This window comes from Haliaeetus leucocephalus, unplaced genomic scaffold (genome assembly GCF_000737465.1).
Source record: "Haliaeetus leucocephalus isolate CR32 unplaced genomic scaffold, Haliaeetus_leucocephalus-4.0 Scaffold0, whole genome shotgun sequence".
Taxonomy (NCBI): Eukaryota; Metazoa; Chordata; class Aves; order Accipitriformes; family Accipitridae; genus Haliaeetus; species Haliaeetus leucocephalus.
The window spans coordinates 19320105-19343322 of record NW_010972436.1 but is presented as its reverse complement, the minus strand read 5'-3'; the positions used below and the strand labels follow the sequence as shown (position 1 = coordinate 19343322).

The 23218-nt window shown below is 35.2% G+C and overlaps 1 protein-coding gene across 1 annotated transcript in view; it reads left to right on the top strand.

The window, feature by feature from the left end:
- Positions 1-159: 159 nt before the first annotated feature.
- WDR60 (WD repeat domain 60) overlaps positions 160-23218 on the top strand; it is a 33912-nt gene continuing 10853 nt past the window's right edge. Inside the window, exons 1-13 of the mRNA XM_010563016.1 lie at positions 160-372; positions 5832-6264; positions 6841-6893; positions 7517-7843; positions 9540-9589; positions 11417-11474; positions 14659-14736; positions 15902-16097; positions 17758-17860; positions 20688-20817; positions 21350-21461; positions 21829-21923; positions 22267-22396. Of these exons, the coding sequence (XP_010561318.1) occupies positions 160-372; positions 5832-6264; positions 6841-6893; positions 7517-7843; positions 9540-9589; positions 11417-11474; positions 14659-14736; positions 15902-16097; positions 17758-17860; positions 20688-20817; positions 21350-21461; positions 21829-21923; positions 22267-22396 (1978 nt within the window). The remainder of the gene's footprint in view (positions 373-5831; positions 6265-6840; positions 6894-7516; positions 7844-9539; positions 9590-11416; positions 11475-14658; positions 14737-15901; positions 16098-17757; positions 17861-20687; positions 20818-21349; positions 21462-21828; positions 21924-22266; positions 22397-23218) is intronic.

Here is a 23218-nt window from a genome sequence, read left to right as displayed (position 1 = left end):
GGCTCCTGTGGACACCGCGCGAGGGGCCGCCCCGCCTCGCCCCTTCCTTCCCCGCCCCGCTCCGGGAGGGCCCTGAGGAGGCGCCGGTGGCAGCGGGGCACGGCCGCCGCCCGGCCCGGCTTGTTCTTCCGCTCGGCCTCCCCCTGCTCCTGGGCCTTTATGCCTTGGCAAAGCCGTCCCTTCACCCGGCCGCGTCTCGCTGCCGCCGCTCGTGTCCCGGGGTGCCGAATAAGCCAGGGCATCGGGGGGGCAAAGGCAAGAAACGGCCCTGGCGTTCGTCCTGCTGGCCCTGAGAACCCCCGTGGCACTCCTTGGACAGTTCGAGTCTCCTTGGTTTGTGAGCGAGACGCTGAAACTCTCACCCAAGTAGCGGTAGTAAGGAAGTCCTTGTTCCTCTAGCAGAAGGATGAGGCCGTATCAGCCACGGACCTTTCTGCAGAAGAGGATGGGTCGTTTATGAAAATATCCAAAGCTGTTCATGTTTCTGATTGTAGACAAAGTATATTTAGTTATTGATGCTCCTGTAGCTGCTAATTGCTGGGGTTTAGTTCTTTAAGGAACCCACGTAACTCTTGCATGGTGGTTTTAAATTCTGAATAGTTTGGAGAGCTCCAAAATAAAAGGAAGCAAAACCACATGGACATGCTAACATCAATTACTGTGTTATATACTCACTTGAAAAAGCAGAAGTATCAAATCACTTTTATTACTGTTGTGTGAATCTGGATTTAACAGCTAATTAATTTGTGGTCGTGCTGAATAGAAGAGGGAGCAGGAGGTAGAGTGGCTGGGCAGGGTATGTGAAGTAGTATGTTAGGACCACTCTAAAAACTTTCATTCAGATATAATTTCAGTAACTGGTACATCAATAACATCTTTACTGAAAGGTGAGTTAGTGAATTGTGATGGAACGTTAAACTTTGATCTAAAATTTTTCAGGTGTGTTGGTATAAGACTGCTGAAGACCCAGACGCAGTCGTACTAACAGCCACACTGTATGAGAAGGCCTCCTTTTGCTGTTTCTATTCTATCAAATCAAACCTATCACTCATGCTGTTGACCTATTTGAGGGCTCTCAAATACGCAACTCATATTGGAAATAAGACAGACAAATATTTATAGGTAAAAAATAAAGTACTTTTCTCTGGCTTAAAAACTACAGACATTTTACTGTTTTTCTTTCGAGTCATAGTTACCTGAGTACTAAACTTAGTTGAAAACTTAATGTTAAGTTCTGAAAACCTCCAATCTTTCTGGGTTGTGAGTGAAGAAACCCCTTTTGATCTCTCTTAAAGAGTTTATCTAAAGTAGCAAGGTTTCTTGTTCCACTGACTTCAGAAGGCAACATACTTATTGTTTAGCTTAAAGGACAGATTCTTAAATGTTAAAAACTTTTGTACCACTTCTTGAGTTCAGTAAATCTGTGGCATATTATGTCAGCTGATGAGGTCCCCATGCTTTCAGGTGGATGAATTAAATTAAACCCAAGTGTGGTTTAAATAACTAATCTTAATCTGGATTTAAGTGAGTATATAAGGTGAGAAATGTCAATAAATTCTTTTAAAGTTTGTTTTAAACATTTCTTTTTGTGTGTACAATTATTCCTCTACTTACAGAGGGACAGTGGTCTCAAAGGTATTAACTTTATTTAAGCTTTATAAAAGATCTCTCTTTTTCTATTTGTTTGTTTGTTAGTCTGCAAAAGCAGAGAATTAAGTGGAAAATCATCATATATAAAAGCAACGGATGGTAGTGGTGGTGGTGAGATGAAAGCTGGAGACCCCAGAAAACTGGCAGATGCACTTTTTGGGGCACCAGAGAATCATCTCTAAATGTTTGCTGCATGCTTTTTGCCTCAGCTGTGAAATAAATCTCAAACTACCTTATCTGATATTGTCTATTGGTTATGCTGGTTTTAGGCTATTAACATCATTAGCATTCTTTCTTTCTTTGCTGATATGTACCTAAATACTGTCTAAAACCAAAACATAATCATATATATTAGGGATTTTAAATAGGTTACTCTCTGAGACTATAATAGAGCATTCTGTTCTCTTCCCATCCATATCCTTCCTTCCAGCTTACCCTCACACAAGTTCTGTTGTGTTTCTTAGGCTTTGTTAAAGCTTCACTCAAGAAAATTATCATCTTTGGTTTTACTTTCTCATCTGACTTTCTGCAGTAGTAAATATTTGTACTTTTTTGCCTTTTTTAAGGATCAGAAGAAAATAAAACTTAAAGGGCACTTTCTTTTTGTTACAAAGGCTGCCTTCTTGGTACTTCTGATCAACTTTAGATTAAGTTTACAAGTCCAGTACAATCTTCTGTAAAATCTAAGTTTGGAAAGACAAGAATTTTTTTCATGGAGAATAATTAAAAAATTAAAATATACTGCTAAAATTCTGCTTCCATATAATGAATTAGCAAAAAAATGGGCACCATAAGTTTATTGTCTTCCACAGTTAAGGTCGTCACTCAAATATTTATTAGCGATTATTTTGTTAATTTTTAGTAACTTTTACCAAATCTAAATTTGAGAATAAGTGTAGCCTGGTCATGTCACTTTGAATATAGTCACCATTCTTCAGTGACATAGTTAAAAATATTCAATAGATTAGAATTCTTCATTTGCTTTAGTCATCTCAAACAGTATGATATTTTTAGTTCAATCTATTTAGCAGCAGCCAAGCAGTTAAGGGCAGTAACTCTGCAAATCAGGATAGAAGAAATAGAACCTATTTAACTAGGGAGAAGTCTAGTGAAAGAATCTCCATGTATACTCTGATTATTTTCATTATCTTTTTTCTTCAGTGCTACATACAAATATTTCATATATCAGTGAACTTACACATGTAGTCTGAGCCATTTTAAAATACTAAGTGACAGTTGATTGAAATTTGAGATGCATGTAATTACTAAACCAGAGGCTTCCTTGGTTCACTTGAAATGCATAGTAATCTAACTGGTTTTAACTTTTGGTGTTTAAAAGTGTAAAAAAAAATATGCTGTGGCTATGTCAGATCCCTTTTGATGAAAAAAAAAGAAAAAATGGATTACATTTGTCAAGGTATTTTTAGTTTCACTGCTTGCCCATGTTATTTAATCCCTAAAATGTTCTTACAGCTGGGTTTGGGGTGACTCAAATGGTATGTCTAAGGGGAAAATACCATGTTTACTGTTTGCCATGTGAATGGGTTCTGTGAGTCGTTCTGCAGAAAAAGGATCTGGGGGCCGTGGTGGGCAGAAACTTGAATGTAAGTCATCAGGGTGCTCTTCAGGTGGTTACGGTTAACTGCATCCTGGCTATGTGTGTCATGAAGACCATAGCTAGCAGGCGTAGGGAAGACTATTCTCCTCTACTCAGCACGTGTGAGGCCCTGTCTGCAGTACTATGTCTGGCTTTAAGGCCCCTGGTACTAAAAAGATTCTAGAGTGAGGTACTGAGATGGCTATGGAGCTGGAGCCCTGATGTGTGTGGGAGGGAGGCTAAGGAGCTGTTCAGGCTAGAGAAAACTAAGAGGGGATCTAACTGCTCTCTTCAAGTACCTAAAGAGGATCTGTGTAAAAGGTGGAGCCAAATTCTTCTCTGAGATGTACAATGAGAGGACAGAAGGTAGTGGCCCTAACTATCAGCAAGGGAAATTATGACTCTCTATAGGGAAAACATTTTTAATTGAGAGTGGGCAACCTGGTTCTTGGGTTTGACCAGAAAAACTTCAACCCCAGAGATGTTAAAACCTCACCTTAAATAATTCCCTGACCAGGACTTTGAAGTTAAATCTAATAGAGCAGCAGATTGAACCTAATGACATTGATAATTGACTAATTTCCAAAAGTGGCCTGACTGTGTGTACAGATTTGGTCTATAATTGGAAGACCAATTTTAAGTCTTTCTTGAAGGGCTGCACTGTTATCCACCATACGCATTGACCTCAAAATTGGTTACAATGTGTGTACAGAGCTGGATAACCCAGCAGAAGTCTGACCTTCAAGCCTCTTCCAGGTCCAGTCAGATCAGGTATGCTGTAAGTATACATATTAGGGTTAAATCAAATTAATGTTTACATTACAAAATTCCATGGACTTACCATATATACCTTGATCCTTTCCTTTGAAAAACTATTCATTGTTAAATGATTTACTTCTCTCTGCAAATGGATTACTCAGTCTTTTGCTGTCTTTTCTGTTGTAGAGAAGAACCAAAGAAGATACTTGGAAAACAGAAGAACTTAGGAAACATCTTAGGGTGATTTTATTTTATTTCTACTAGTTTTGATGTTAAGTTACCTTACAGCAGTGGAATTTATTCATGGTCTAAACATAGAGGGTTGACTGTTCTACTAGACGTTCTGCCATCTGGTATCTATAATAGCTCTTTAAGGCTTTTTGCTACACCAGACACTTTAAATCTGCATCATTGAATATAAAAAGTACAGATCTTTCATGTGTGGTTGCTAACTTCCTTGCCACAACTGACTGTTCTGGCATGTGTCTAGTCCAAGTGTGTCCAGAGGCTGGCCCACTCAACTGTTTCTAGCTACACAAGTCACATAAGATTACAGATTTCTTAATTAGGTAAATGGAAAAAATACCATTGTTATGGTAATCACACAGCACACAATGGGGTCTGATTTGCTGGCCACCCAAATCCAAGTTACAGCTCTGCTTTATATATAGTTATTCACTTTCCTACATGTATATTATGTATTGTATTTGTTTTCATCCTCTATCATGTTTGTCATGCACTTTTAAACTGGTTGATGACTTTATCTGCTGGTCAGATAGGCATTCAGGCTCCAGTCAGTTACACCACTGATGTTCATATTAATTTTGTGCTATATTTTTTTAAAAACTGTTTTCTAATATGTATCTTCTTTTCTATGGTGTGTCCAGATCTGCATTAGTCCTTTGATAAACAAAAGCATCTTACTTGTTAATCTATTACCTACCTTTCTATCAATAACATTTCAAAGCTCTCCATTATTTCAGTGCCAGTGCTACAGCATAATTACTTGGTATTTTTTAGACATTCAGTAACATTACTACTACTTCCATGTGGGCTAAAGCAGACAAATTTGAGTTGAAGTGCTTTAGTTCCAACAGAAGTGGTGTGGTTGAACTTTCATTTCTGTGAAACAGATGGATAAAGTTTAATTTACTTTACTCATTGACTATAATCAAAGCAAGTTCTGTTTGTTCTGCATTGAGTAAATAGCTCTAATTGTGGATGTGGTGAAATCAGTGGGAGTTACGCTACTTGCTTCAGGAAGGTTAAGATATAATCTCTTATGACTTTAGAAAAATGTAAGAATAGTTGCATCCTCAAGGGATCGAGGCCAAAAACTTTCTTTCATAGTTCTTACATGCTGCTTTCTGTTCAAGTAAAAGCTAATCTTCTGTTCTAAAGTCAGCTGCAGGATGCCCAGTTATCTATCATTGCAGTTTATATCTGTAACATATTTTACAAGACGGCACAGTTTCTGTCTATATGAGCTAACCGCTTTAAGATGTTTAGTTAATTTTTCAACCTGGCTCTAAACAGAATGCACAGCTCCACAGTAAATTTTCTTTTTATATACGCAATTCTTTTCAAATACATTGAAAATGCAGCTTATTATTTATTTAATTTATTAGTTCTTTTTACAATAGGTACAGAAATAGTGTTAGTGATTTTACAAAGTAAGCCTAGAAATATGTCAGCATTTTAATACAGTTTGGGAAATTAAATTCACAGTTAGCAATCCACTAATTTTTTTTTCACATGAATATACTATATAAAAATAGTTTGCTGAATTATAATAATGGATTTGTTTAATTTTTTTTTATTTCAGCCATCACAACCAGATAGTCAAAATGAAGACCAAAAGCACAGAGAAAAGAAACTGCAGAAAGAGAAGTCTGTTTATGACACAGACACTCATAAACATGAACGCAAAGACAGAGGGAAGAGCAAGGAAAGAACGAGAGAGAGAGAGAGGTTTAAATCTGGTGAAAGGGACAGGGATAAAATGAGAGAGAGAGAAAGGGGAAAAGAGCACCAGAGGGAAGGAGACCGAGAGAGATACAAAGCTAAACTTCAAGAGTCAAGTTTGGAGAAGGAAAGATACAGTGTACCAAAAGATAAAGACAGGGAGAGTGATAGAGAACGAGACAAAAAGCATAAAAGACATGAGATAAAGCAAATAGATACACAAAATAATCTGAAATTGTTTGAAGGAGGGGATAAAGAACATCACAGAAGAAAAGAAAGCAGGCATCATTTGGGTAAGTTGCTTTGGGTTGCTGTTGTACTTTGAAATATTTGATATTTAGATAGAAATACTCTGAAACCATACCCCATCTGTACAGAGACAATAAAGACAGGCATGTGTGAGTACCTGCTAGAATGTATATCTTTACAGAATCTTGTGGTAACCCAGTTTTATTTTGCTTTTAAAAATTTTGATGCTCATTTCCCTCCCTTTGAAGAGAGGGTGAATGTCACTGTTTTTGTTGATCAGTTGACTTGAAGAGAATAAGTACCTTCCTGCCTAGACATTCTCTACCGAGTGATCCATTTGAATCCCCAAGTTGCAGGGTGATTTCTGAAGTTAGTAGCATGTGTCATTACTTCTACTGTTACACAAGACAATTGAGAACAGAGGGATTCATTACGACAGAAAAAGGAGTAACCAACTTTGGAGGGAGAATTTCAACAGAATATTAAGTTATTTTTAGAAAGCTTTTATGTTTTAGAAAACCCATGTCACTAAAATACTATTTTCTACATGCTAGAGTTAATTATGTACAGAGTTTGAATATAATAAAATTTGTTCATTAATTTATACATATATTTTCTAGAGGAGGAGAAAACAAGAAGTAAAGAGCGAGAAAGAAGACATACAGAAAAGAAGGTAAAGGAAGGAAAAGGAATGAAGTGTTTCATAATGGAATAAGATTAAACTGTAGAATAATGAAGAAACTGTATCAGACTCCAGTTCCCAAGAAATCCAAGAGATACATAGATAGTAAGGTCCTCACAAGTGTACAAAACACACAACAACAAAATATATCTGAGCCATTCTGTTTCAAGGACATACTTGATTCTTTTTTTAAAGGAAAAGTAAAATAAAATTTGCATAGCAAAGTGCTTTATTTTTGTACAGCTACATCAAAATTTTCCATCTGCTATTTATGCCTTTATTACAAGGATATTGGTAACTATACATCCTATTTTATGGTAGACCACCTTGTAAACAAAGGATTAAATTTTTGTGTGAAGAGTACATAATCCAAAGAATCTTCTGTAGCAAAGTACATGATGTCCCAGAAGAAACATCAGAATCGTAAGTGATATGATAATTTGAAACTTGCCATCGTAGGAGATTTTTAAAAAATAGCTGGAAGATCCATGTGGCAGAAAGAGATTAGGTACTTACAAATCCATCATTCTAATGGTCAAAAATGGATAGATTTGTGAAGATAAAACAGTCTTGGAGAATTTTCTAACTCTTTAATGTTATTTTTCTCTTTCCAGGATAATGATACCAGAAAGAGCATTGACAAATTTTTAGCCTACAAAGTTGAAGAAGCTGAACGTGTACACAAGTTACAGAAAGATCAAGAGTTGGATAAAGAAGGAGAAAGAAGGCACAGAGAAAAAAAAGAACGTTCTGTTAGGTTGGGAAAAGAGAGGCTTTCAAAAGAGAGAAGTCATAAAAGTTATGAAAAGCAAGAGGAAGAAAAACATAAATCAAAGAGATCTAAAGAGGGATCTTCCTATGGAGACAGAGAAGGGCAACTAGCAGAAGCTAATGAGAGAGTAAAAAGTAGAGAAGATGAAAGAAAGAAGTGTGATCTAAGGGTTAGTTTTGTTAAGACTTTAAAACATTACCTTATAACTTACTTTAATTGTTCATATATCATCATTGATAAGGTGAATAATAAACACACTAGGATTGTAAGTCAGTATTTTCTGAAATTTCAGGCTAAGGTGGTAGATTAAAATATTACATCTGCATTTAAGTATCCTAACCCAGAAATTTAAACTAGAAACTTGTCTATATGTTAGAAACTTCTTTTATTCATAGAAGTCTTTATTGCTATGACTTTTGAAATTTTTACCAACACTTTGAAGTGGAGATGAGATTAGGCTGGAGGTTCATTAAAATGTATTGGCTGCCTTCATAGAAACAAAATATGATTTTAATAGAAGCTATTTTCTATGTTGCTTATAAAGGGAGTGTGGCTGTCTAACTCACAAGTAGGCACATGAGTATAGATCCCTTATATTTATGGGTTTTGCCTCTACTTCTGAAGCCATAGAATATCTTTTATGTTTATAATATGGAGCATGATGTTATATCCTAGAGACTTAATCAAAACTTTGTCATTTTTTAGTGGTTTTTATAATACAAGTATGCATTCTACAAGAATGAGAGAAGGAATATATAGTAATTTATAACTCTTGCAATCAGGTAAGTTTTATGGAACGTGGAACCGTTCAGATGGTCTAGGGTAGTTTCTGCTGCTGCCTAAAGAGTAAAGATGTACAAGCTTCTCAAAGAAAAGTTCAGAAGTGTATTTTCTAGTGAAAATACTAGGCATCTTCACAGTAGGAGCCCACCACAAGTGATTCCTGTGACTGACATTCTGCAGCAGAATTCAAAAGTCTGTCAGGGGCTTGCTCAAGGTTTGACTTCCTTGGAAATGTACTCAAGTAGCTGTTACAGAATATATGCACTGATGCTGATGCTTCTGTCTCAGAGTTATGTTTCTTTTTCTGATGTTCATGGATAGAGAAAAGCCCCTTTATCTTCAACAAGCTATTGAATACATTTCCAAACTTAGACAAACCTTCCTAATACAGAATTAAAGAGTCAAGTCCCTATACTGGGGATTAAAAGTGCCTGAGACTGTTCTCTGGCCCTGGGTCCAACTGGTGTGAATTGTTGCAGTCTATGCTGTTAAAATCTCATTCTTTGAAACAGGCTGGCCACAGCCTACTGAGGTCAGCCTTTAGTCCCTATCAGTTTTTCAGCCACACCTAGGGGTGTTTAGGAAAGTGCTCTGGGCTCACAATTTAAGCAGTATACACTGGGCCCAGAGCATTTTTTAACCATTGTTACTAATATACTAATGTGAAGGTATCCTACAAAAAAGCTGGAATTTACTCTGGTAAAGCATTATAAGGTCTTGTTAAGCAAAGAAGATTCAAGATCCCTTCTTGTTTCCTTTCTGAAATGCATTGCAGAAGGGGATGTAGCCAAACTTCACTCCCAAGTATTTAATATTTTCAGGAGAAGGTCATATTATGTGTATAGCATATCTTTTATGTGTGTTTATTTTCTTTGCTTACCATATTTGTAAGGAGATTATTCTGATGTTAGTTCATACACAGCACTTCTCATAAGCAATGAGTGATAAAAAATAGTAGGTGTTGTTTAAATAATTCATTAAAAACCTTTCTTACTGTTTAGTATCACTACTACTAATACAGGTTCATACACATATTTCCTCTGAGCATTTCTGACACATGAATATTGCAACTTCTTTTGCAGAACAAAAAAGAGGAGAGGATTCAAGAAGAAATGAGCCATCAGTGTGTCAGGTAAATTCAGAGATTTAAAATAAGTATATACTGTATGGTATCTACTAAGATTCAGTCACCACCAAAACAATAAGCATGAATTCTTCATCTCAGATACCTAGGGTGAATATAATTTTTTTCATAGGCCCTTTGTACGATACTATAGCAATTAAAAAAAAAAAAAAAAAAATCGGTGTTTTGCCTCTAAGAGGATTCATATAAAAATGTATGTGATTGTATTCCATTTATATATTTTTTTTCTACCCCAGGATAGCAAGAGATATTTTGCAGTCCTTGCAAACTAGATATATATTAATCTGGGCACTTAGTTTGGGAGACAAATATGCTGTATTGTACCACCTGGAAATTCACTATGCAGTCACGTGGACACATGTATTGTTCATGATGAACTACATAGGACTCTCTTACATTGTTTATTTTAATTTGAATATCTCTTAGTTCCTACTCTGGATGGTATCTAAAACATTAGATACATATAGCAAGTTTACTGTTGCATGTGAAAGGGAGAGGTCCAGGTCATCCTCAGTAGGATCAGAAAAATTTGGGGATGATATTTCTGTTTTATTACTAGCAAATATAAAATCTTCCAGAAGTTCTATATGTATTCTAGTTTTCTTTGCATTCTTTAATGCTTCAGCCATGTGAAATTCCTATACAACTTTCTGAAGTATAACTCTCTGGGTATGTTGTCAGTCACAGTTCTCATTCTTAAACCCTAGTTTAGCTTCCTAGCTAAATAGAAGACTGACATGCTGGCTTCCGGGGACGCTGACAGAGATAGTGAAATCACTACCAATATTGGCTAAGTATTATTACTGTTTCTTAAGCATGGGGACAGATGACTTCAGTCGTAGTGAATTTCTCATTGTGGAAATGTATTCCTGTACAAAAGGAAAAAAATGAAATATTTCAGAACACATATGTTGGATTGCTTCCTAACAGCAGCACTCAACTGTGTCAAGCAGTGCAGAATATACAGGTTATATTTTGAAGCTGTTGGTGATGGGGTATTGTGGGGGAGTCATTGCTTGTGCATAACTGGGAAAAAGGACTTAGCCATTTCTGAATGGGAAGGAAGGCAATATGGTTTATTGGGATGTCCCAAAACCCTGGGTCAGCCTCGAGCACTTCACATTGAATGATTCTGATTTGTTATGAGAGGATCCAGCCAAATTTTTATTTTTATTGTTGCCTTTTCTTATGTTCATCAGTCCCAACAGCAGTGTATATGAATACCCTCTTACTTAAGAAGTCAGAACATTCTCTTCTTGAAATCTGATACTCTACTTGTAAAATAATCTAATAGATTGTTAAGGAGCAGAGCTGGTTGTTGATTTTCTCCTGCTCTTTGCCCTTCATTGTATTGTCCTCATAAATAAAACCTCTGAATGAAAGACCAGGTTTGAATGTCAGTCTATGATTTATAGCTTTATAGCACATTACACCAACCTGATCTTGATCTCCAGTTTGCTGCAGATATTAATGCAACTAATAGATATGTGGGTTTAACAGGCTTTTTCCTCCTTACTTTTTCTTCCGTTTTGATGCAATTATAGGCATTAAATTTGGACAATGTTTTTGCAGTTTTTAGCTGATTAATCACTTGGCTGTTTCATTATCATTTTGTATCATAAATAGAGATCTGTAAAAGCATTTGTAGAAATATTTCAGTTTACTGGAAATTTTCAACTATTTTTTACTTTCCAGAAAAAAAGACCTGTTTTTTCAAAAACAACCCCCCCCCCCCCCAAAAAAAAACAAAACCAAGACAAAACTAGTGCTTTCTTCTGAGTTAACCAATAAAATTGATGTTCTCTTTTTCAACAGGACTGCAAAAGGTAAAGGAAAACTCATTGAAAAAGAGGAAAGAGACACAAAACAAGAGGTAAAACTATTTGGTTTTGAAACTTAGAATGTTGCATTTTTCTTGGAATTAATAACAATTACAATATGTATTTCAATATAATGCTATCATAAGATAAGATTTATGTATATTGGTCTTCAGGTATCTCCTAACCTCTCTTTCTGGATACAGCATTAGAAAATTGATTTGTTATGTATAAATTTGCTAAGCGTTGAAGGTAGCGATCTATTCAACTGTATTTCAGTATCTTCTATGCTTGAAAAAATAATTCTCAGTAAGTGGGAAGAGTTTAGATGTGTAATACAAATCACCTACATGTACATAAAGTATATTATTTCTTTCCATAAACAGCTGACATAGGCAAATAATATGTAGTGTAAGCCAACTGAAATGCAGCTAGCAATATAATTCATATATGTCTCTTAAAACAGTTGCCATAAGAAAGAAGTATTTGTATATGTTTAAATGGACAGGTGCAGAAAGAACCAAGTTTTCAGCAAGTGTGAAGTGCAAGCTGTGTAGACTTGAGTTTATTTGGGCCAGTCTTTGCAGATACAGCCTAACTTTACCATTAAAAGCTTTAAAATATTTTGTCATATTTTTCAACCATTTGTAACCATCCCCCAAAATCCAGATTCTGTTTTGGAATGTTGTAGGATTATGGTCCTGATCTAGGAAAAAGTAGTAGTACCTAATGAAGACATTCTTTTCCATATTCTCATGTTATGGGCAGCCATGTATCTTGCATATATCTTTCAGCCATGTATCTTTCAAAACCATACTAACTTCTGTAAAACCTGGCTGTTTTCATGCCAGAAATACTTCTCTTTCAAGGAAGTTGTAAGACCTCTGTTATTCTTTCCTTCTAATTTCCAGTATGTTTCCATTATTGTTCCTTTACTGCTAGCATTTAGCTCAAATACTTTTTTAGGGTTTTCTTCCCCTAATGAGCTTATAGAAAGATGTTTGTGTCTTCTCTGACTTAATTTTGCTGACGTGTGCAAGCCAAATTCTTCATTCCTCTCATCATTCTAGCAGCTGTCTCTTTGTCTGTTTCAATTTGCATTAATTTTTCTTTAATATGGGTGACCAGAGTTGAACACAGTACTGAATGTGAATGTTCATCAATGTCTTCTGTAATACTGTACATGACATAAATACTTATTTGTTCCAGAAAGAAGTAGCTTTCTGACATATTCTTAAATTTAGTCTGCACAGCTCTTACCACTGTGGCCAACAGTCATCCTGGATCAACTATGTTAAAACTGTTTTCTTCCTCTGTTGTTTCCAACAGCTGAGGTTCCAAGTAGCAGCTGGCATTGATGCTAATCTTTAAGGCCCAGATTCAGCTTACCTTTAGGTGTGAATTGTTTGTGGTGAGGACCTAAATTTCCCTAAATTTCCTTTGTAGTTTGTGAAGAGAAATAGGCAGTACAGTCCTTTTGTATTTGGTCTCCTTTTTCACTATCTTCTCTGTCTTCGTTGGCAATAGGAGGCAACCTAGGAGGGTGAGTTCCCTACTGAAGAACTGATTCAACAGGGATAATTAAATCAAATTCCATGGGTTTGCACTTTACACTGTTGAATTTCTTCATATATATTTGTTACTCCAAATACCACAGTCATCCAGGTATTCTACCATGACTTCCTAATCCTGCTTTGTATTGACAATATATTCTCCATATATTCCTCAAAGTAGGAACCTAGCTGTGATAGGATGATTCTGATTTCCTATGAGAATGTAGGAGGTTCTTATGAGGACAGTAAGATTTTCACAACTACTGACAGGTGGAAGTTTTTAGTGTGTAAAAACTACGTGTGTAACAGATGCAGTGTTATAAACATCTATGTTATTAATAAAAATGACGGCTCTATAGGCATGTTCAGAGATGATTATAGTAAGGTAATAAAGACTATGACCATCTTTTTGGCTGTATTGCTACATGTGTCTGACTAAATGGAATAAGAAATTTAAAAAAGATTCTATATGAATTATTTACTGCTGGGTACCTGCAACCTTGCAGGCAGAACAAAGTGGGGAAATTTTGCCCAGCTTTGGCCAGTTTTGCCTGGATGGACAACCCGACTAATATAATTTATTCTTGATCCAAAGATTGATCTGAGAAATGACAAAAAGCAGCAACCAGAAAGACTGAAGTACTGTAGTCCTAGTTCTAGAAGTCTGATGACTGGAAAGTAAGATATCTATAGAAGCTGTTTACTGCTATATAATGTCCTTAATACTTTTGAAAGTACTACATTCTGTGAAGACTAGGTAACTCTAGCTCTTGAAGAGTTGTGAAGGGATCAAAAGCGTGCCTAACTTGGTGATTGACAAACAGCTGGTATCCTTTGGTTGTAACTGTAGAAGCAGGTAATAGGTGTGCTATTACACTGGAAAATTTTCATAAAACCTCACATTTATTTCTTTTTTTAAATCTGTTGAAATCCCTTACATGTGGATAATTTAGCCTGACTTTGAAGAGGCTATTGAGGGAAAAGGCTGACTAAAGATTGGATAGATCAGTGTGTGTCATATTAAGCTTTATGTTTGTTTGGGGTATATGTTGGGGTAATTAAATGGCATTATTTTAATCAAGTTCAGTAAACTAGAGAAAGGCAATTTCTTTGAATTTATTTCAGGGATGCCATAAATCTTATTCCATGTAAATACAGTAGAGGATTCAATGTTAACAGAATCATTTATGTATAAAAATATCTTATTTTCCTGTTGTATCCATGTCTCTGTTTTCCCAATTCCAACATCTGCACTATTTTATTAATGGATAGAGTCCCCCAGTGTAACTTAGGTATAGGGATAATTTTGTCTAATCCTTGAAAAAGTAGAACAGTCTTGTCTTGTTACTCCATCATAACAGCTACTGTATACTACTGAAATTATAGGCAACACAGCAGTTTTTACATCTTTCCCAGTAAAAATACTGATAGGAAAACAGTTGGTCTTTCCAAGATGGGGTTGAATTCTGTTTTGTCTTCCTGTATTATTATTTTAAGTCAGTAATTATCACTTGTCAATATACTTCTGTTTATATTTCTAAACTGAATTTGTTGTATGTTTGCTTGAAAATGGAGAAATATCTGAGAAGAACAACTATTCATTTTATCTTTATGCTAAGATTTGGCAGATAAAGATTTAATTTTTTTGTAAGATTATTTAACAATTTCATTTCTTTTCCTCATTTAGGAAATGAAAGATACATGCACCTATAATTCAGACATGGGTTTTGATAACTTTTCAGCAAATTATGAAGATGATTTTGAAGTAAGTAGAAGCATACAATTGTCCTTTTGAAGTAATTCTCGTGTATCAAAATAGTGATTACAGTAGATGGTTTTTATTTTTTTTTTCGTGACAGTGACCTTAACTTGGCTAACAGTAGGTAACAAGTAACTAAAATGTTATGTAGAAACTCTCTGCTGTATATTTACTTAGTTTTCATCAGGGGTTGGGAACCAACTTCTGCTTTTGAGTTGAAGTCTTCACAAGACCCTCTTTCTGTCTTCTTGGATTTCAATTATTTAAATGGTTTTCTGTGAAAAAAATGCTGAATTTCTTTAAATAATGAGAGGAAATAATCAATTTCAGGAGGGAAAAAAAAGCCTCATTGATTTTCATTGCAAAAATATCGTAGAAAAAAATATTGACAGACAGCAGTCCCTTCACTAATTTGTTTAATTGAACTCTTTTAGCTCTCTTTTGTTTACTTTAAAGTTATTAAGATAGAAGAGTGTGTTGAATGTGGTTTCATTGCTAGTGGAACCAGGTACATCTTTGTTCAGTGAAGCTAGAATTCATCTCCACTTATGTTAGGAGTGATGTCCACTGTTGAGCTGTTCACTATAGTAGCCCTTTAGCATTCAGTGGAGAGAAAAGAGCACATTTAAGACTTGTTCCTATCATTTGTGTTAGGTGATTATTTTAGCATGAGACGAATTGTCTTAGTTAAAAGAATTATGAAAGTATGAGCCTTATGAGTGGACTTGCAAACAGATAGTGTGGTAGTCTAGTAAATTGAATGGCAGCATGAATTAAAATTATCAAATAAACAACTTTATACATCTTTATACATAAGCATTTATGCCACTGAACACTGTCATTTTATTTCTTTAAAGAATACATAATTCACCTAAACATATAATTCCTACTTTAGGATATTTAAAAAAAATAAATTAATCTATTTGGGGCACTGAAGAACAACACCATGGGATTGTCTTCTCTTGATTGAAATTACTGCACAATCAAGGCATGCCATTTTCTTTCTATCAAACAGTTATTTTAAAATACCTTTCAGCCAGAGGATTTATAGCCATCTGTATGAGAATTTTATTTTTATTTTGACAGCATTTTGTAATTTCTTAAAAAGATCTTGAAAAATACATCTATAATCCATGTTTATTAGTTATTGAAAGTCCTGTTACTTTTAAAGGATTATGAAGATGATTTTGATGATGATGAAGACAAAAGTGGTGAAGAAAGAAATGCAGAAGAAAACCTAACAGAGATTCCATTTTCCAGAATATCAGAAATTGAAGAAATTCAAAGAGCAATTAGTGCAGAAAATGATAGAATTTGTACTTCACTGCCAAAGAAAATTGAAAGTGAAAAAAAGGAACCAATCATGGGTATGTGACTAGATACCAGTCTTTTTTTATTAAATGTATGAATAACACGTACAACTTAATGAGTAAACAGGCCACTTTCTCTAGAAGTCTGCCTAGAGGCAGAAATCTGGTCCTCTGGATGAGTCACTCTAGGTTTGTTGGTAAGTACTGTAACTTTCATATTGCTAAAGAATGATTCAGAGGCATTACTAATCATTTAAAATGTGAAGTATAAAAATTTACAGACTGACATTTAATATATCTTATTTTGGGTAAGAGGAGGATATGAGAGTCTGGATTTTGAAAACTGGAGGAGTGCTAGAACAGTTTGGGGCTTCCGGTGACATTAGTTCACCTTTTTCTTTTAAGTAGAGGTGAAGCCACTACTCTGGATGGGAAAGTGAGACAAATACAGATACTACTTAAATATATAGTTCTATATCACTTTTGAAAGGCAGTTTTTTTCTGAAATGTGACTATGGAATTGTTGTCTTGTATTCAGTTGATCTGATACCTGTGAGTGCCAGATCTAGTTATTTAACTATCTACAGCTGTGGTTCCCCTTAGCACGCTCCACTCATGTGATCGGCAGTATAGAATCATTGTGCAAAAGAATCTTAAACAGCTTTTTATTCTTGTTCATATAAAGTTAGTATAGTCACAGAAGAAGAGCATGGAGTTTCTGTAAGTCTTTACAGTATCAGTCTGTTAAGTAGTCAATTGCAAGTCAGAACCAGTATACTGTAATATGAATTTCTTCTTCCAGAAGATTTATGCAATTATTATTATTTTTCTGATAAACAATATGGAATCAATAAAAGAATTCCATTAATACTATAGATCTAATGAACAGGATGGGATTCTAATACAAAATTAGATTTTTCAGTTCTGAATTGTAGCACTTTATTGTAAATTGCACAACATTCTTTTTGATGAAGTTTTGATCTTGTTTGGTTAAAATGGTTGTTGATCATTTTGGTAATGACTTTTAGAAGTTTAAAAGCATTTTACAAGTATTATCTAAAAAGGCAGTCTTCCTCTGTGGAAGTGAAACACCACTGGTCCTGACTGGAAGTTGGATATTAAGGTCAATTAGCTACCACCTAGCCAGAAAAGGGAGTAAAATCGACATGACATCAGATACTGTAGCTGCCCCATTAACTATGGCTTTTAAAGCAACAGTTTTCAATGTTTTGCTTATTCAACTAAGGGCATCAGTTAAACTTGTGTTGATGAGGTTCTCCACCTCAGTGGCTGCAGTGATGGATTCTTATTTAGACGTGTAGCATGCACATGGTATAGTCTGCGTGAATTTGATATGATTTTTGGAATTGGTCATAGAGCATTTTACTGTACACAGGGGAACAAGGAACCTGCTAATGGCAGGAGAAAGAAAGAGGCACTTTCTGCATTATAGTCTTCTAAAATAAAAATTACAATGGTCAGTCATTTTAAGTTGATCGGTAAAGGACCATAATAAGGGAAAAATGCTGGCCTATTACTGATGTTAAGAAGCTTATTGTACTGATAACTGTGCTAGAGCACATTGTGTAATGTGCAAACTAGTAACTTTTAGTAGCTGCGTCGTAATAAATCTGTTGCTTTTTAGACTTACTGCTTTACATTTTAATGCACTGTAAAGTGTGAATTATAACACTAACAATGTTTTATAATATCACAGAAAGGCAATACCCTTCTGTCAGAAACTCTTTTTGTGGAATATTCATGGATTTTCAAATGGCAAACCAACGACAGAGTAGCCGAAGTATGGCTAGTAAGCAGAAGTAAGTGTATTTTAAATAATCCACACAAAATGGCAACTCACTGAGAGATGTAATTTTTTTCACTATATTTGAAATATGTGAAGTTTATAAACTTCAGGCTTTTAGAGTCAAATATTATTTTGTAAGCTAACAGTAATTAGTTCTTAAGTAAATAATTTACAGGCTCTGCTACATGTCATTTATAACAGAAATTTATCTACATATCAGTTTATGGGTATAATTTTATTACAAAATGAGTTGCCAGGATTGTCATTTCATTGTATGATTCTTCAGCCACTTAATTAGATATTGATTTGCAGTACTAAAGAGCAAGCCTTTTAGCTGCTCTTAGGGCTCTGCAGAACTGTAATTTCTTGAAATAGTCAAGAATCTATGGTACACAGTGTTGCCAAAATAGCATGTTCACTTTCAGGGATAACAGCAGTTGGTGTAAAAACATGTTATTACTGATCTAAAATTGATCTAGATTTGATACATATAAGACGGCTCTGTATTAAAGAAACAAATTGATGCCTGTTTGTTGTGGAACTTGCCAGGAGCTCCAAATTTATCTTGAAGCGCTGTATATATCTCCAATTTTCTGTTACAGCAAATGGACGCATATAACAAGAATATTAAATTTTACTGATAGCACTAGATTCCACTGCTTTGTGGCTGCACATCAGTGGCTAATCTTCATGTAAGGGAGATTTTATTGTCTAGGCTGTCTAACTCACCTAAATTTACATGCCCAAATTTTATGTGAGTTCATTGTCTAGGCTTCCTCTCTAGACAGTGGAGACAAATTAGGAAATTCAGGAAGGCATCTTTGTGAAGAATTGCCTTCTGAAATGTTTGTCAGCCTCTACTGATTATGTACTGTGACTGATTATGACTATGTACATAACTGTGTGTACATGCTAGCAACATATATAGCCTGTGAAGATAATTAGCATTTTCATGGAAAGAGAAAGGGTTTGTGGAATTTCATGCTGTGATAATGCATTGTTACCATTAAATAGACTGAAAGGATCCCATAAATGAGCTGTGACACTTTGGATTTGTGTGTATTAATATGAGGCTTATTAGTTTATTTTAAGGATTTGTCTGCATGTATCATTAAGATTCATAACTAGGAAGCAACTTTGATACGTTTGAATTAGATCTCAGCAATCTGTGCCCAGTGTTTGTGAAGAGGTGATGTATTAGGAAGTGGAAGTAGAAGTAAAAATAAAATGCGGGTAAGAAAATGCAATAGATGTCATCAAGTAGCAAAAAGGAGATGTGAAAATTGTCCTTACGCATAAAGAAAAATCCAGCCTAAAATACTGGAGGAGAGATTCCACCTAATGTTGCTCTAGTCTTTTCCCTTTGCAAAGACTATCTTACTGAGAAGAAACTGCAACTAGAATATGCATCTGTAAGACTGTTTAGATATAGATCTGCTACAGACCCATAATTGTATCTGGGTTGTATTTATATTAAGTATACAAAAAAAATCCCTTAAAGTGCAAGAGAGAGAAAGGGAGACTACAAAAATTTTCTCATTGTCAAGGAATCTGTACTATAGCAAGAGCATGGAATTAATCTGTAAACAGACGTCTGTATGTAATTCAAGCAGTTAACTCTTAAAATATCATAAGTTTTATGACATTTAATAAGATAGTTATGTGAATTGTGGCAAAGATTGACTGTCTTTTCATTATCCACACATCCATACAAGTGGAGTGGTAGGAGTCTCTTTGTAGTTGATGATAATAAGTAATATCACACAAATGTTTTAATATCACGCAAATGTTTTTTACTTGTCAGAATAAGGTACGGTATATGAAGGTAGACTTGTTTTCCAATTAAGAATAAAAATATAGTTTTATTTGTGAGCAAAGATGAAAAAAGTAAGAATTGAGGTAGGCAGAAGGTAAAAGGATTGAGGGAAGCTGGATAAGGCAGTTAAGGGATTTCTTTATCATTCCAGCAAGGGCATTTAGGAAGATAGAAGGGTTTAGCATTTTATAGGACAAAGAGATTCGGGTATCTCAAATACTGTACAATGTGCTAATCTTATTCAAAACAAAAAAATACAAGTGGAAAAATACATAGTCTACCTCAATCTCAAGTACTCATTTTCATACAATTTAGATCAAGTCCAATAGTCCAGTAACTGATTGGTTTTGGAGGCCTACTTTTGGGGCAAGACATCAGTATTCATGTCCACAGGTTATGAATCAGCAATAAATTAATTTCATATATATATTTAAAATATATTTTAGGATTGCTGCTATTGTTATTTGTTTCCCTAGTGATGTAAAGAGGTACAAATTCAGGCAGTCTGTTACCAGTGGAGGTGATTCAAAATACATTTGCATAAGTCTAACAAAACCAGGACATTATAGGTGATCTTTATAAAGCTTGTACACATATAGGTGATGTAAGTTAATAAAATGAGTTTAGGAGAATTAGCCACCATCCTAACTGTAGGAAGAAAAAGACATTCACCTGTTACCTCACAGAACAGCTTTTGAATAATTAGGCAAGATGGTCATGCTAGGCTTTGATGTTTGGGTTTAATAATAAACCACATAAGTTTGCCATTTATACTCAGTATTGCATTTTCAAATGTGGTAATTGTCTCAGCGTAACATTAAATGAGAACTCATAACAATATTATATGTGTTTCTATTGACATATATTTTTATCTGCCAATTAATTTTGGTACAGCTTTAATTCACATAGGTCAATGGATTGTTAGATCTCTGGAACTGTACAAAATCAGGTTGTTTTTCTTTTGGAACATCAAATACTTGGTCTTGACCATTTTTGTGTTTCTCTCTTGTAATTCATTCCAAAGAAAACGGAGTTCAGAACTTCTCCCACTAATTGATCTGGACTTCTCAGTTAGTTTTTCTTTATTGGATTTGCCTCCTGTAAATGAGTACGACATGTATATCAGGAATTTTGGTAAAATGAACACTAAGCAGGTGGGTAACAAATATGTAGTCATACTTAAATCCTGAAAGTGCTGATTCTTGTTCTGGAAAATAATTTTCTTTTGTAAAGAAAGTTACTAAAGCTAATAGGACAGTAAAGTAATAAATTAATAATTTTCCTCTCTAAACCTTAATTACCATAAAGCAATGATATCAAAACTTTTGGCCAGACAGGCCATTTCCTTTCTGTGTTGGAAGGGGACTCTCTCATGTTCCTTCCCTGTTTTCTAAAGGACTTTCTGTATGTCTGTGGCTCACTGTCCCAAGTATGCCGGGTTTAGTGTTTATGCATCATGTAAGACCTTCTGTATTTTTGCAGTAGGTCTAGCACTCTTGTGTGAAATGTGGTAAAATGCACATGCACAAAATAGTGACATTGTGTCAGTATGTTTAGATCTGAATTTACAAACAGAAGAGGTTGGGCGCATCAGATTTAAAATGATTGTGTAAGTTCTATTCAGTTACGTGCTGTCATTCTTAGCTGTGCCACCCATATATTGAACACTTTAGCTCTCTACTTTAGGCATATGTTCAGTGTAACGAGGACAATTTGGAGAGAGACATTCAGACTGAGGAAGTTGAGACATTGGAGAAATGGACACAGCATCCAGGAGAAAGTGCCCTTGTATCTGGAGGTGAAGAACATTTTACTCGTATTCATTTATGGATGTATGCATGTAAACATTCTCTTTTGTACCCATTAATTGTCAGAATTTGTAATGTGGCAGGCTACATCGACAGCAAACTGCTGTAGGCACTCTGAATCCCCTTGTGGAGGGGGTGGAGTTTAAGTGGCAGAAAATAGTTTCTTCCTTCTGGATTGCTGTTTCGGTTGGCAGCAGGTATGATTCCCCAACAGATCTTGTTGTTCACTACTGTTATTTCTGCTGAAGAGAAGTTGATTGCTGCCACTCTCCTCTTGCTTAAAAATTACATCGTTCTTATGTTTTTCTTAATTGATTCCCTTTTGAAGCTTCAAGTTTGGTTTTGTTTTTTTCTTAGGTCCCATAAACAGCCAGAATGTGTCAATGAATGGAGCTCTAACACCTAAAATTGATTCACAAAAATTAGCAAATTTCCTCCGGTCTGCTTGCCAGGTATACTTCTGTACTTATTATCCCTTACGAGTTGTATGCATAAGTATACAGTGTGATAGATCACTTACAGTACTTGTTCTGACTAATTTAAATAAATTACTTAAATAATACTCATTATCAGTGAGATTCATCTCTCTGCAAAGGAACGGAACCACTGCTCTGCAGCTTTCATGTCTGTAAAGCTGTATTTGCAAAGATATAAAATTAAGAGAGTTGATAAAGATTTATTAAATTAATCCTTTTAATTTAATCCTATTAAATTAATACTTTAGAAAGCTACAAATAGCAAAGCTGAAAGATAAGACAACCCTTTTATTTCTATAAATGTAATTATGTTTGAAAGGTGATTGCTGTTTTGCTAGAGGAAGATCAAGTTGCAGCACAACCCAGGTGGAAACTAAGATCTCGACAAACCAGTCTGTCTATTAGTGATAGCTGTTTCCAGTTAAATACTAACCAGCCATTCCTTCATGGTAAGGGAACTTTATTCTACACCTTTCAGTATACAGTGTGAACTCTTCTTCGTTATGCAAAATACCATGCTCTTTGTCATGACTGAAGTGCAAACAGCCCATGTCAGGATATATGGATGATGTAAAGCCCAATTTTCTTTTAATTACGCTAATCTTGCTGTAACTCTGTGCAGATTGGTTTCACACAGGGAACATCAGTGGACCCTAGCTGCTGTTAAACCAGAAATATAGCCAGCGAGTAGCATGATAAAGGGGTGATCTGGATGTAATTTCTTGCCCCTGTTGTTGAAGGAGCATCCCAGGTGTAATTTCATTTAGGCTCTTTATGCTGACAGTAGGGCCCAAGTTGCAAATAAAGCAAGGTTATTGAACAGGGAGAATATAGCCTGGTATATTTGAACTGCAGTTATATCTTCCCCATATACACAGTAGATGTTCAGATGAAAAGAAAAATGAAAAATAAAGCATCTGTAATTGTGTTTGGAAGACCTATCATAACAGAAAACCATACATATTCTAATATGAACACATGAGATGAATGAGAAAAAGCCTGGCCTGTGCTGTTTCCTGTTTGAGACTTAGCTTAATTTTCAGTATACATACTGATGTCAGATCAGATTGACTTGCTTATGCCCAGTATAATTATTCTATTAACTTCCTGGTTCTATTCCTTTTTGCTTCTACTTCTAATTTTTTACATTCCTTCTCTAGTCCCGCCTTTTTTCTTGTATAGCGTCAAAAGCAATCCACTGTTAATAGAAATATTCTTCATAATTACGCCTTAGCTTCTTTGGTTGTTGCTATAGCAGCTAAATATGCTTT